Source organism: Narcine bancroftii, chromosome 4 (genome assembly GCF_036971445.1).
Source record: "Narcine bancroftii isolate sNarBan1 chromosome 4, sNarBan1.hap1, whole genome shotgun sequence".
Taxonomy (NCBI): domain Eukaryota; kingdom Metazoa; phylum Chordata; class Chondrichthyes; order Torpediniformes; family Narcinidae; genus Narcine; species Narcine bancroftii.
Window position 1 is genome coordinate 124,388,543 of NC_091472.1, and position 14,829 is coordinate 124,403,371.

A 14,829-nucleotide genomic window follows, 5' to 3' on the forward strand; every position below is an offset into this window, starting at 1 on the left:
ATCTACACCTGGAGAGAGGGCACATACTGCTTGAACAAAGGAGCGAGACAAGGTATCAGCCACCACATTACTCTTACCGGAGATATGTTTAATCCTGGTTGAAAACTCAGATACGTAAGATAGGTGGTGTTGCTGGAGGGCTGACCAGGGATCTGATGCCTTCGTGAAGGTAAATGTTAGCAGTTTGTGGTCAGTAAAAACCGTGAAGTCCCTGCCTTCCAAAAAATAGCATAAGTGTCTGACTGCTAGGTACAGCACAAGCTGGTAATCATGTTGGGGAGCTGGCTGATGGAGGACCTCAGTTTTCTTCAGGCTGGCTTCCAGGCCAAACATTTTGGCAGTTTCCACAAAGCAGGACGTCAAGCGCTGAAGAGCTGGCTCTGAATGGGCCAGCTCTGAATGTCCTGCTTTGCGGAAACTGCCAAAATGTTTGGCCTGGAAGTCAGCCTGAAGAAAACTGAGGTCCTCCATCAGCCAGCTCCCCAACATGATTACCAGCCCCCCCACATCTCCATCGGGCACACAAAACTCAAAACGGTCAACCAGTTTACCTATCTCGGCTGCACCATTTCATCAGATGCAAGGATCGACAATGAGATAGACAACAGACTCGCCAAGGCAAATAGCGCCTTTGGAAGACTACACAAAAGAGTCTGGAAAAACAACCAACTGAAAAACCTCACAAAGATAAGCGTATACAGAGCCGTTGTCATACCCACACTCCTGTTCGGCTCCGAATCATGGGTCCACTACCGGCACCACCTACGGCTCCTAGAACGCTTCCACCAGCGTTGTCTCCGCTCCATCCTCAACATCCATTGGAGCGCTTACATCCCTAACGTCGAAGTACTCGAGATGGCAGAGGTCGACAGCATCGAGTCCACGCTGCTGAAGATCCAGCTGCGCTGGATGGGTCACGTCTCCAGAATGGAGGACCATCGCCTTCCCAAGATCGTGTTATATGGCGAGCTCTCCACTGGCCACCGTGAGAGAGGTGCACCAAAGAAAAGGTACAAGGACTGCCTAAAGAAATCTCTTGGTGCCTGCCACATTGACCACCGCCAGTGGGCTGATAACGCCTCAAACCGTGCATCTTGGCGCCTCACAGTTTGGCGGGCAGCAACCTCCTTTGAAGAAGACCGCAGAGCCCACCTCACTGACAAAAGGCAAAGGAGGAAAAACCCAACACCCAACCCCAACCAACCAATTTTCCCCTGCAACCGCTGCAATCGTGTCTACCTGTCCCGCATCGGACTTGTCAGCCACAAACGAGCCTGCAGCTGACGTGGACGTTTTACCCCCTCCATAAATCTTCGTCCGCGAAGCCAAGCCAAAGAGAACAGCACAAGCAGTTGCCCATTGAATGTGCTGTATTTCGTTTCCCGAGGGTGGAGGTGCCTACTAAAAAACGCTATATGCTTCAATTGTCCATTGGTGTACTGTTCCAAAACCCCGCTTACTGCCGCGTCAGACGGGACTATCGTCAAGTTGGTTGGTGCATCCATTTGTGGATGGATCAGCAATGTTGCCTTCGCTAGAGCATCTTTGGATTGTCGGAATGCTACCGTCGTCTCCTTTGTCCACTCAAGTTCTTTGACATTGGTGGACATGAGGTTGAAGAGAAGTTTCATAATATGTGCTGCAGAGGGAAGAAAGCGACAATAGAAATTGACCATCCCCACAAATACCTGGAGTCCTTTAATGGTTTCGGGCCTCGCGAATTTGAGGATGGGTTCCACCTTGCTAGGCAATGGAACGACACTCTGTCTACTGATGATGTCCCAGGAACTCAATAGAGGACTGCCCGAATTTGAACTTGGCAAAGTTCACAGTTAGCCCAAACACCTGTAGATGGCGGCAGAGTAAACGCAGATGCTGCACATGCTCTTTGTGGGAGTAGCTGGCGACAAGTATGTCGTCCAAGTATACGAAAAGGAAGTCCATGCCATGCCCCACTATGTCCATTAGTCGCTGGAATGTTTGTGCAGCATTTTTGACCCCAAAAGGCGTTCTCAAAAATTCGAAGAGGCTGAACAGTGTTATGATGGCAATCTTGGGCACATCCTCTGGGTTACAGGTACCCATGCACCATCAACTTTAGAAAATATCCTGGTCCCATGAAGATTAGCTGTAAAGTCCTGTATATGGGACACAGGATAGCAGTCTGCAGTGGTAGCATTGTTGAGACTCCAATAATCCCCGTAACGTCTTCAGCCTCCTGTGACTTTGAGCACCATATTTAGTGGAGAAGCCCACAGGCTATCAGACCTATGAATGATTCCAAGATCCTCCATTTTGTGGAATTCTTGTTTTGCAAGCCGTAACTTGTTAGGCAGCAGGTGTCAGGCTCGGTTGAGTAGAGGATGTGATGTGTGATGCCATAATTGGGTGTGGTAATGGAGAACTGGGGAGTGAAAATGTCTAGAAACTCTACAAGAAGTTTGGCAAATTTGTTTTGAGTACTCCACAGCATCTAGGTGCGGGGTGAGTAGTTTGGCTTTTCCAAAGCAGAAAGTCTGGAATGTTGCCGTGTTCACCATCCAGTGCCATTTTAAGTCCACCATCAGTGAGTGGATTCTGAAGAAGTCGGCCCCAGCAACATCCAGGACACAGCAGCAAGAATTAACTTCCAAGTACATATTGTTGCCGAATTTCATGGGTATAGTTCGTGTACCATATGTATGAATTGAACCGTTATTCACTGCAGTGAGCGTCAGACTATATTCCCGGTACGGGTGTCAAAACCCAAAGGAGAAAGGACACTAACTTCCACACCCACGTGAACTAGAAATTTGCGCTGGGGGAGTTCATCCCAGATGTAGAGTAGGCTGTTACAGTGGCCAGCCACCATAGCCATTGTCACGAAATCATGCTTATCCAGGGCAATATGTGCCCTTGCTGCTGGTACTCATGGAGCCTGGGCCTTTGGATGTGACGCAGCACTAATTTCTGTGGGCCTTGCACCTTGCTGTTTCGCATGTCACAGAATGTTGTACGGGTGGCCACTGTTCGAGGGTTATCAAAGTCCTTGTCAGCCAACATGAGGTGGATATCTTCCAGCATATGCTCTAAAAACAACTGCTTGAAAAGCAACAAAGGCCTATGGCCATCTGCCATTGCCAACCATTCATTAACTCCGAAGGGCTACGGTCCCACAGGCCATTGATATGGAGGAGCTGTGCAGCTCACTCGCATTGTGAGAGACCATAAATCTGGAGAAGGAGGGCTTTTAGGGCTTCGTACTTGCCGAGAGCAAGTCCACTACTTGACCGGCCACGTCCTGGTCAAGGGTGCTTACGACATGATAGCACTTAGTCCAGTTCTGTCTTGCGAATGTGGAATGCACCTCAGCCTGTCCGAACCTAACTTCAGGGTGAGTGATCTAAAAGACAGGCAGTCTGAGCAGAACCGCTGTGTTGTCCATGTTGGGTCCAAAATCCGTTTGGGTCTGTCAGGGTCACCAATGTAGTTACTGTGTCGCAGTGCAAAATGAAGAACGAGAAAATGATCAGATGTAGTCGAGTCGAAGCTCAATAAAAGTCATTTACTCAAACAGTCATGAGCAGCTTTTTAAAACCCCTGCATTCCAAATGATGTCATCGCGTTGTGACATCATGACGTCACTCGGAATCTCCCAGGCCAGTTTGATTAATCCTCTTCAATATAGAGGAGCAGCCACTTCAATGATACAGAATGCTCATGGGACAAAGCAGTTTCAAAGTGCTCAACAACTGTTCTTTTTAATATAAATAAATTTTCCCAAGGCACTCATAATGGAAATACAGGAATTAATGCGGAACCATGGAATGCAAAGGGGCGACTAAAATAATAGCCAAAGAATGGGCTTCAGTATTATCAAAAGGGATGTTGAATTGTTGTAATCCCGTGCTGTCCATAAGGAGCTTGTACGTTCTCCCTGTTTCTGCATGAGTTTTCCCTGGGGATTCCGGTTTCTTCCCACCATGCAAAACGTACCTGGGGTGTAGGTTAATGGGGTGGCAAAGACTCATGGGCCAAAATGACCTGTTACTGTGCTGTATGTCTAAATTTAAATTTAAAATCTAAAAAGCTGAGAAGTAATTGAAAAAGGGCATTAAAGGAAGTTGAATTTTATCTGAAGGTTTTTATTTGGAATAGGTCAGGGATGTGGAGAGGCAATAAGGAAAAATTCTGTGGGTTCACATGCAGTCAATTCATAATGTTTCCATCAGTAAAAAGTAAATCATCATGTTGGTGAGTTTTAATGTGTGTTTTGAATAACCCCATGCCATAAATGATTATGAAAAAATATCTGCTGTGCAAGAAAGGTTATATAGATAACTTTTTTTACTAGAGGCATAAAGAAAAAATGGTAAATCCAAACAAATAAACCAAGCTGGGGCACAGTTTAACGTAATGTAAAATTTGCAGCAACCCTAAAATTAAACTTTTATTTGCTTCTATCTACCTGCAAAATACCACAAGAAATTAATAGCTTAATCCTTCTAATTAGCTAACCTTAATTATATTTAGAATGATTACCCGGTGGAAAATGGGATGTTGTTTGTGTAACACGACTAACCTTATTGCTAAAGTAGGGCTCAGGCAAGCAGTAACCATTCATGAGGTTGATTAGGTTTTCCAGCATATGATGAAAGACCTGGTGTTGTTTCTCACCAACAGTAGATAGCAATTGCTGTGGCTCAAAGACTCCGGTGTATAATTGGGCCTAGAGAACAAGATACAGAACAGTGAAGGATGCATATTAATAATATCTTTAAGGTGACATTAACAGCTAAAAGTACAGGTTATTCAGAGGTTGTTAATCGTGTCTTCCTCCTAAGTTCAGGTGGCATCATTAGCTGGCAAAAGGACCAGAGATTATACAATGAAAAGTGCCTTTATACACAGGATGGCTTGCTGTTATCTGGAATGTACTGGCTAAGATTCAATGAAAATGGAATTGGTAAAATGCCTGAAGGGAAAAGAAATTTACGCCTATGAGTAACGATTAAAGGAATAAGATTAATTTGATAAAACCATAATGTTCATTATAAAACTTTCTTCTCCACTTTAAGCTTTTATGATTCCTTGGATTTATGAAAAAAAATTGGCAAAGACATGATGAGTGGATTCTGATCTTGATCATTTAATGATTCTATGTGAAGAGGGTCAACAAATTAGCACGTAATAGGAAGGAAACTGAAATAGGAAAGAGAATGATTACAAAAATCCAACTTCATTTGGGGCAGGAAATTTGTCACTTTAATTTGTAAATATTGAACCTCAACACAGTAAAAAATACTTTGAAAAGACTAGAGGGGTACCACAGGAATCATGACTTGCTCCAGTATTGGCAGTTCATACCAACAATTGGGCTAAAGGCACCAGATGTCATCTTATCAAGTTTGCAAATTATACAACTCTGGGTGGATTGCGAGTCAGGAGGAGAACAGAAAAGGTTTCAAAGTGGCATAGGAAAATGGAGTGAGTAAGCAAGAACATTAGAGATGTGGAAATATTTGGAAGTTTACACTACGCTGCACAATACTGAAAAGGAGAGTACTCCTTTAAATGCTGGTAGACCTGTTAGTGTTGATGACTTTGGTTTTCTTGTACACAAGTCACTGAGGGCCAACATTTATGTGCAATAAGTAGGAAGAGGAAGGAAATGGTATACTGACATATAAAAATAATTTGAGTGATGGAATAAAGAAATCTTAATCAATTGCACAGGGCCTTGGTAAGACTAAATCCAGGATAAAATTTGTAATCCTTACTTAAGAAAGAATATACTTGCATCAAGAGAGTGCAGTGAAGATTTATTGGACTAGTTCTATATATGGAAAGTTTGCCTTCTGAGGAGAGATTAAGTAGGCTAGGCATGTATTCTCTTTAGTTTAGAAGAATGAGAGAGATTTCATTGTAACCCCCACTCTTCTCACTTTACACTTCTGACTGTGTGGCTCAGTACGTCAACAACACCATCTATAAACTAGATGACAATATCAAAGCAGTGGGTTGTATAAATAGGGGAAATACCGGAAGGAGATTGAAAACTTGGCTGAATGGTCTACAAACCACAACCTCGCACTCACCATCACCAAAACCAAAGAGCTAATTATGGACTTTAGGAAGGGAAACCTAGCGGTGCACGATCCAGTGATCATTGGAAGATCAGAGGTGGAGAGGGTGAGCAAATTTAAATCTGAGTCATTATCTCAGAGGACTATTCCTGGACCCAACATACTAATGTCATTGTTAAAAAAAATCACATTAGGCCCTCTACTTCCTCAAGAGTTTGCGGAGATTTGGTAGGACATTGGAAACCTTCTCAAATATCTACAGATGTGTAGTGCATGGTGTGCTGATCAGCTTGGTATGGGAGCACATAAAGCTCTGCAAAAGCCAGTGAACACAGTCCAGTACATCACAGGCAAATCTCTCCCCACCATTGAGAGCATCTACATGGAATCCTGCCGTCAGACAGCAGCAATAATCATCAAGGATTCACACCACTCTGGACATTCTCACTGCTGTCATCAAGAAGGAGGTACAGGTGCTACAAGAATTGTATCACTAGGTTCAGGAACAGGTGCTACTCTTCCAGTATCAGACACTTAAATAACACTTAGAGGCTTGTTAAAGGACTCTTACTTTGCACATTAATTATGAGTGAATATTTTTTTCTGCATTGAATAGTCAGTTTGTTTAGAACCATAGAACGCTACAGCACAGAAAACAGGCCATTTAGCCCCTCTAAACTGTGCCAACTGTCATCTCCCTAGTCCCACTGATCTACTCCCATACTATGTCCTCTGACATTCATGTATCTATCCAATTTACTCTTAAAACACATGATTGAGCCTGCATTCACCACATCAGATGGCAGCTCATTCCACACTCCCACCACCCTCCAAGTAAAGAACTTTCCTCCAATGTTCCCCCTAAACCTCTCCTCCTTCATCTTAAAACTATGACCTCTCATATTTATCTCCCCAATCTGTGGAAAAAAGCCTATTTGCATCCACTCTGTCTATACCTCTCATAATCTTGTTAACCTCAATCAAATCTCTCCTTATTCTTCTTTGCTCCAAGGAATAAAGTCCTAACATATACAATCTTTCTCCGTAACTCAACACCTGAAGACCCCAGCAACATTCTAGTTAATCTTCTATTCACCCTTTCAATATTATAGATATCCTTCCTGTAGTTAGGCACCCAAAACTGCATATAATGTTCCAAATTTGGCCTTACCAATGTCTTAAACAACTTCAACATAACATCCCAACTCCTATACTCAATACTTTGATTTATAAAAGCTAAGATACAAAAAGCTTTCTTTACAAGCCTGACAATATGTGATGCCACCATCAGGGAACAGCGTATCTGCACTCCTAGACCTTTCTGCTCCTCCATACCTCTTAGTGCCTTATTATTTACTGTATATCTCCTACCTTAGTTTACCCTTTCAAAATGCAACAACTCACACTTGTCTGCATTAAACTGCATTTGCCACTTTCTGGCCCATTCTCCTAACTGGTCCAGATCCCTCTGCAAGTTTTGATAACATTTTTCGTGGTCCATAATGCCTCCTATCTTTATATCATCAGCAAATTTGCTGATCCAATTCACAACATTATCATCCAGATAAATGATATTGATAACAAACCCAGTACAGATCCCTGAGGCACACTGCTGGTCATAGGCCTCCAATCTGAGAAGCAACAATCCATTACCACCTTTTCCTACACAGCCAATTTCGAATCCAGTTTACCACCTCTCCTTAAGTACCTCGTGTCATAACTTTCTGAACTAACTTCCCATGTTGGATCTTGTCAAAGGCTTTATTAAAGTAGACAACATCCACAACCTTTCTTTCATCCACCTTCATGGTAACCTGAAAACCACAAGATTTGTTAAACACAGCCTACCATGCACAAAGCCATGCTGACTATCCTTAATCAGCCCATGACTGTCCAAATACCTATATATCCTGTTTCTCAAAACTCCTTCCAATAATTTACCAACTACAGACATCAGGGTCACTGGCCTATAATTATCTGATTTATTTTTGGAGCCTTTTTTAAAAAACAGGACAAGATGAGCAACCCTCCAATCCTCACCCATGGCTAAAGAAATCTTGAATATATCAGCCAGGGCCTCTGAAATTCCTACACTAGTCACCCTCAAGGTCTGAGGGAATATCATATCTGGCCCAAGTGATTATCTACCTTTATTCACTGTGTGTCAGATTATGTTATATTTTATATTATAATAGATATGTTTTAAAGGAGATAAATTATGTGGGTTTTTTTTTTACTGTAGGTTATGTACAAACACTTCAAAACAGATCTCATTTAAAATGCCAGAGCTCTGGTCAAGCCAGGTGTTAATTGGACATGCTGTGGAGTAATGAATTATTGTTTTGGAAAGAAATAGATGAATGAACTCAGAAGTTTTGATCTGGAGCTGCAATCTGAGCGCAGTTGGCTGCTCTAAGAGGGTCATGTGGTTTTTATATGAGAAAGGAGAGAGAGAGAGGAGAGAGAGAGAGAATTCAGTTCTACAGTTCAGCAGCAGCAGCTGGGACTGGAACAGGACAAGCTGGCAAGCTTGGGAAAAACCCCATTTTGAAGACTGGTTGTGAGTTCTTAGTTCAGCCTGGTCAAAGCATTTGTAGTCCAGACAAGAGGAAATGGCTGGCTACATAATGTTTCACTTGAAATAAGGGAAACAAAAAGGAACTCTGTAGTGACCTGAAAGAAAGAGATTATCATCTGAAAAACCTTGATGGGGAAAGTTTTTTCGGCAAGACACTGAAGTGGCTGATCTAAAGGGATCAGTTGTGAGAGTCCAACGAGCAACAATCTCTTCTGAAAACCGACAAGAACCTTCCTGAGTGGTAACCATTTACCTTTCAAGCACCAAAGCCTGGTGAACATTGTAAATGTTAAATTCCGTGCCTGCAACCAGTGAACTTGGAGGAGTGAGAAGTGTGAATTAAAGAACTTTTCTGAACTTACACAAACATTACATACACGTGTGCTTCGAATTAGAACTAAGTTAGTTAATAGTGATAAGATAAAGTGTGATTCAGTTTTCATGTTTAAAGATAATTAAAAGCAACTTTTGTTTAAGTAACCATTTGTCTTGGTGAATTTCTATTGCTGCTGAGTTTTGGGGTCCTCTGGGCTCATAACAGCAAGCACCTCTTTCTCCTTAATCTCCATCTGTTCCACGACTTTTCCTTTTCTTTCCCTTCCTTCCTTATCCACTATGCCAATTTCCTGAGTAAATACTGATGCAAAAAATCTATTTAAGATCTTCCCCATTTCTTGAGACTCCATATATACTTCACCAATCTGATCTGCTAAGGGACCAATTTTGTCCCTTACTATCCTTTTACTCTTAATATACATATAGAACCCCTTCAGGATTGCCTTCATGTTATCTGCTAGACCAACCTCATTTCTTCTTTTTGCCTTCCTGATTTTTTTCTTGGTTCTTGATCCTCCAAAATATTCCAGATGGAATTTAAACTAGAAGTTGGGGGAGGTTGTGGTTAAGGAGGAGATTTTTGAAGAAGGATGGCCTTAAATTTAATTGGGTCTGGTTGTGTAAGTATGGTAGGGGAAGATTATTCCATGCTTTAATTGTACAGGGGAAGAATGAATTGCTATACACATCATTCTTGGAAGATGGCACTCCAAATTGGGTTGTGTGCTGTTGTCTGCTCCTAGCAGGATTGGGTTCAGTGTAGGATTGGTAGTCTGTATCAAGATGGCAGTTTAGCATTTTGTAAAAACAGGTCAGGTGGTGTGCTTCACTCTGCCTTGGAGAGAGCTCCACTTTAATGAATCCAAGAGCTTTATAACACTTGCTTCTCTTCCTATGCATTTGTGACAAATACGGACTGTCTTTGGACTCATTCAATGGTAGTAGTGTTTTTGTTTATGTATGGGTCCCCTGCAGCTACTGCATATCCAAATGTGGTCTGATGAGGGTGAGGTACAACTTCTCCTTGACGGAAGTTGAACAATGATGGAAGTTGCAATACAGAAAATTTAGGGCTCCTGTTGCCTTCACCATTGTATGATACATCGGATCGTTTCCAACACAGTTTGTTCTGGACTTTGATGCCAAGGTATTTGGCTTGCTTGGTTTCATCAAGGGTGACACCCAAGATTTTGTATGATGTTTTGCCTGGTTTTCTCTTCCTGGTTATCCACATGGTTTTGCATTTAGAAGGATTGAACTGCATGCCCCATTTTTGTGATCATTCTACCATACAATCAAGATCTTTTTGGAGAGCATCCTCAACATTAGCAGACTGAATTGGTCGGTATACCAAACAGTCATCCACGAACAGTGTAGTGGGGCTTGTGACTTTTCCATGAATGTCATTGATGAAGAGTAAAAACAAATGTGGGCCTAACACTGTGCCCTGTGGTGTACCACCTAACAGTGGATGCCGTTCAGAGCTTTTTCCATTCAGGTACACCTGCTGGAGATGTTTCATCAGGAAACAGGAAATCCATCTTTTAGTGTTGGAGCGAATACCATAGTAGTCGAGCTTCTTAAGTAATCTTTGGTGGGGAATGACATCAAATGCTTTGGAGAAGTCAAGCACCACTAAATCCGTGGTGACATTGTTATCGAAGCTTTCGGCCAGATTATTGTCAGGATAATCTGGGACTCGCATCATTTATGCTTCTTAAATGCATGCTGATTATCAGCAAGAATATTGTGACTGCTAAGATTCCTCATCAGGTTGCTGTCTATTATGTGCTCCAGGAGTTTGCAAATGGAGTTTTAACGAAACAGGGTGATAATTTTCCGGGTTGGTGGTTGAGCCCTTCTTGAAGAGGGGAGTGATATTTGTCTTTCTCCAATCCAGGGGAAGGTCACCTGAGTCGAGCAACTGCTGGAAGATAAACTGCAGGACAGGAGCTAGTTCTTCAGCTGCAATCTTGAGGGCTTGATTCTGAATCTGGTCTGGCCCAATAACCTTTGCCGTTAAGCATTAACTTTTTGACACCTTCAACTTCAATTGTGATAGGAAGCATGTGTCTATATGGGCTGGGTGGTAGATCAGGAAAGGATGAAGGATCCGTATCTTCCTGGGTGAAGACATTTTGGAATTGGTTTGCAAGAGCTTCTGATTTTTCCTGGTCCTCGGTGATCTGACAGTTATTCACCTTAAGTGTCTGGACACCAAATGTTGTCTGTCCGTCTGGATTTCACGTATCTCCAAAAATCCTTAGGATGCTCTCCTTCAAGGATTGTAGAAACATGTGGTCTATGGGCACTCCAAATAGTACTATCAACTTGCTTTCATACTCTGGTAAATTTGTCCCAGTCCGATATTGTACTACTTTTCTCGACACAGATGTAAAATGTCTCTTTCTTACAGCAGAGATGTTTTAGTTTTGCAGAAAACCAAGGAGGATGCAGCCCTCAATAAGTTTGATTTGTGACGATATCATTTAGTGAGTCTCAATGGACTTTTTGTCTGGTTGCAAATTGAAGAAATTTTTCCCAAGTTGTTTTGCTAAAACTTAGAATTCCTCACCATTCACCCTTCTCTGAAGGAGATTTTACAAGGTGATTTAGAAGGGATTTTAGCCTTTGTGTACAGTTTTGCTTGGATGATAAAGTGATCACTAATTCTACCCCTAGCTGAGACTTCTGAAATTAAGTATGGATGTGTCGTTAGTAATAAGTCTAAGGTGTTTTCATCATGTCTGGTAGGGAAAGTAAATTTCTGGAACAAGTGATTATTCAGAATCATATCAGCCAGGGCTTCTTGGAGAGCACCTTTTGGTTCTCTTTGTTTGCTCTATATCTTGAGTATTTTCTTGCTTTTTTTGCACTTTTCAAGTACCTCATAAGCTCCTTGTTTCCTAATCTTGCTATACATCTCCCTCTTTTTCTTAACCAGATCACCAATATCCCTTGAAAACCAGGTTCCCTATGCCTAGTAACTTTGCCTTTAATCTGAACAGGAATATGCAAACTCTTCATTCTCAAAATTTCACCCTTGAAGGCCAATCATTTTCCTAACACACCTTGCCATAAAACAACATATCCTAATCTTCTTGTAAATCCTTTCTCATTTCCACAAAATTTGCCTTCTTCCAATTTAAAATCTCAACATGAGGACCAGACTTACCCTTTTCCATAAATAACTTGAAGCCAAGGATATTATGGTCATTGGTGCCAAAATGTTCACCAACACATATATCTGGCACTTAACCTGCCTTGTTCACTAATAGGAGATCAAGTACTGCATCCTTTCCTATTTGCACCTCTATGTATTGAATTAGAAAACTTTCTTGAACACATCTAACAAACTCCAAGCCATCCATCCCTTTTACAGAATGACATTCCCAGTCAATATTTTGGAAGTTAAAATCTCCTTCTATCAAAACGTTCTGCTTCCTACATCAATTTTCTATCTCTCTACAGATTTGTTTACATGTCCTTCTTTGTTTACATTCTCTTTTGTACACAATCTTTTTGCTTAGTATCTCATGGTTGTATGTAGTGTTTTGCATGTACTCTGACAATAAATTTGAACTTTAAACTTACAAAATATCTTAGAGGATTCAACAGGCTGAACACAGGGAGGAAGTCTCTCCTGGCTGAGAAACATAGAACTAGTGTTACAGATTCAGAATAAGGGGTAGGCTATTGAGCACTGACATGAGGAAACAATGGTGAACCTTTAGAATTCAATAACGCATAGGAGAAGGTCAGTTTACCAAGTTCATTAAAAACAGATATCAATATATTTCTGTTTATTAAGGGAATCAGGGAATGTGGGGATAAATAGAAGAATTACATTGAGGCAAAAGATCACCCATGATCTTGATGATTAATGGAGGAGCCTTAAAAGCTCAATCGTCTCAATTTTTCATGCTTTTATTTTCTCTGACTTTATGTTTTTTAAATGCAATGTTTTTATTATACTGAAGTAGATAGAAAATAACTCACTGGATGAAGTTTCCCCAAGTCATCTAGTTCCATTTTAGCTACTGTACAGCCCTGCTCCAGACAGGCACCTGGTCTCTTTACATAATGCACACATCCTGACTCCTCCACAGTCAAGGCCATGACCATTTTCATCACCTGTATGGAAACAAGTTAAGTCAAGTCAGAGTTTAGAAGAACTTCATACAAATGTCATCAACTACTGAAAACTTCACAATGCCCTCATCCATGTCGTGAATTTAAGAAGCATCTTCCTACTCAGAGTCCTTTTTCCATCTTTAGTGACAAAACATGAACTGTAATTTTGAAGTCCTAATTATTAATAAAATTAATTATTACAACATCCACAAACTGGCAGTCACATAAGGATCTTCCCAATGAACAGCAAACTAAGCTGAAAGAGAGGACATTCGAATGGAAATGGTGTCAGTCCGTAATAAATGCTTGCCTAATAACTCACTTGATGTTTCTGTAGCTCAAATCATATTAAAGCCCCATGTTCGGCAGCTGAATGACATAGTAGATAGTGCTACCTCCACACAGTTACAGCAACTATAATTAAATTCTGGAGCGAAGATTAAACCACTATTGCAGTCAGTGGATCAAGCAGCATTTGTTGGCAGGATATGGGGGAAGGGATGGTAGGTGGGAGCAACTGTTGATGTTTGGGCTCAATGCCCTGTATTAGAATCCTGCATCAGGATCCAAAACTGGGGTTCAGTTCTGACCCAAAGTTCTGGCTCTTTTGAATTGCATGTTCTTTGTGGATACCTGGCTACTCCCATTTTCTACAGATTTCTTGGTTGGCAGATTAATTGATTACTGTAATTTACCTCCAATGAAAATGACTGACAGGAAAATTGGGGTGAATTTGTGAACATGAGCAAGGAAATTGGCTGCAGGGAAATGAATGGCGGAGGGAGGAGTAGACTATTGAGAATGCTTAAAGAGCTAAATATAGATTTAAAAGACTGAATGGCATTGTTCAAATTCACAAAAATAAACTTTAGTACATTCATCTAATGAGCTAGCTCATCTCAACTAGAGCAAATCTGGCAGGCTTACCCGAACTTGGCATGGAGTAGGGGGAATTTGCAAAGATATATGCTTAACACTGCCAGCAAGCTTGGTTTAAACTGCACATATTTGGACATCAGATAGATCTGCATATGACATTCTCCTACTATCTGGTAAATCTCTGGATTTGTCAGAATGTGACCTTTAATTATTAAAGCAGGGCTTCAAGAGATTAATTCTGATCACTGAAAGTAAAACTTGATATGACTGGTGCTCAGTAGAAGGCCATTGATTTGTTCTGAGGAGTATATAAAATATGAATTCCAGAAAGATTGAGGGGAAATCTGCTTGAATAGTGCAATTTTCTGGCGTGCACTAACTAGGCCCAGAAAGGAATGTAGTGGAGAATTCATCACCTTGTGAACCAGATGGCAAACCTTTGGGATTTCATAACAGCAGCTCATCGGAGTTTCATACTGATTTTAAAGTATTACTAAACCACTCATTCCATGACTATTCATTATTAGCAAGTTCATTATTATGAATTCTTTGAAGGGATTCCATGGAGTGATGGATCCTTCAACCAAAAAAGGTTTGGAAATCACTCCGATGTATCTCTTGTTTTCTGATTTGACCCCTGGACGAAGTATAGTGCCCCAGTATAGCAATAAATTAATAAGCTCAGAGCCAAGAAAACTCACCCCCATATCTACTGGTGGGTGATCAGTGTTCAAACTATCTGCTGGCATGAAATGCAAGAGTCTTTCTACTCATGTACACACCTAAGGGAAATGTGAACAGTCTTCCATCCTGTGTGCCCTCCACCCACCTATTGCT

The 14,829-nt window shown here is 41.4% G+C and overlaps 1 protein-coding gene across 10 annotated transcripts in view; it reads right to left on the bottom strand.

Annotated features, from left to right (window-relative positions):
* acacb (acetyl-CoA carboxylase beta) overlaps window positions 1-14,829 on the bottom strand; it is a 203,348-nt gene that overhangs the window by 90,581 nt on the left and 97,938 nt on the right. For 9 of the 10 annotated variants that reach the window (XM_069932710.1, XM_069932708.1, XM_069932709.1 and 6 more), the window contains 2 exons: window positions 12,979-13,113; window positions 4,562-4,708 (listed from right to left, as the gene is read on the bottom strand). In XM_069932710.1, coding sequence (XP_069788811.1) covers window positions 4,562-4,708; window positions 12,979-13,113 — 282 coding nt within the window. Of the gene's footprint in view, window positions 1-4,561; window positions 4,709-12,978; window positions 13,114-14,829 lie in introns of those variants that run through there. The other variant, XM_069932717.1, reaches the window with a different exon arrangement.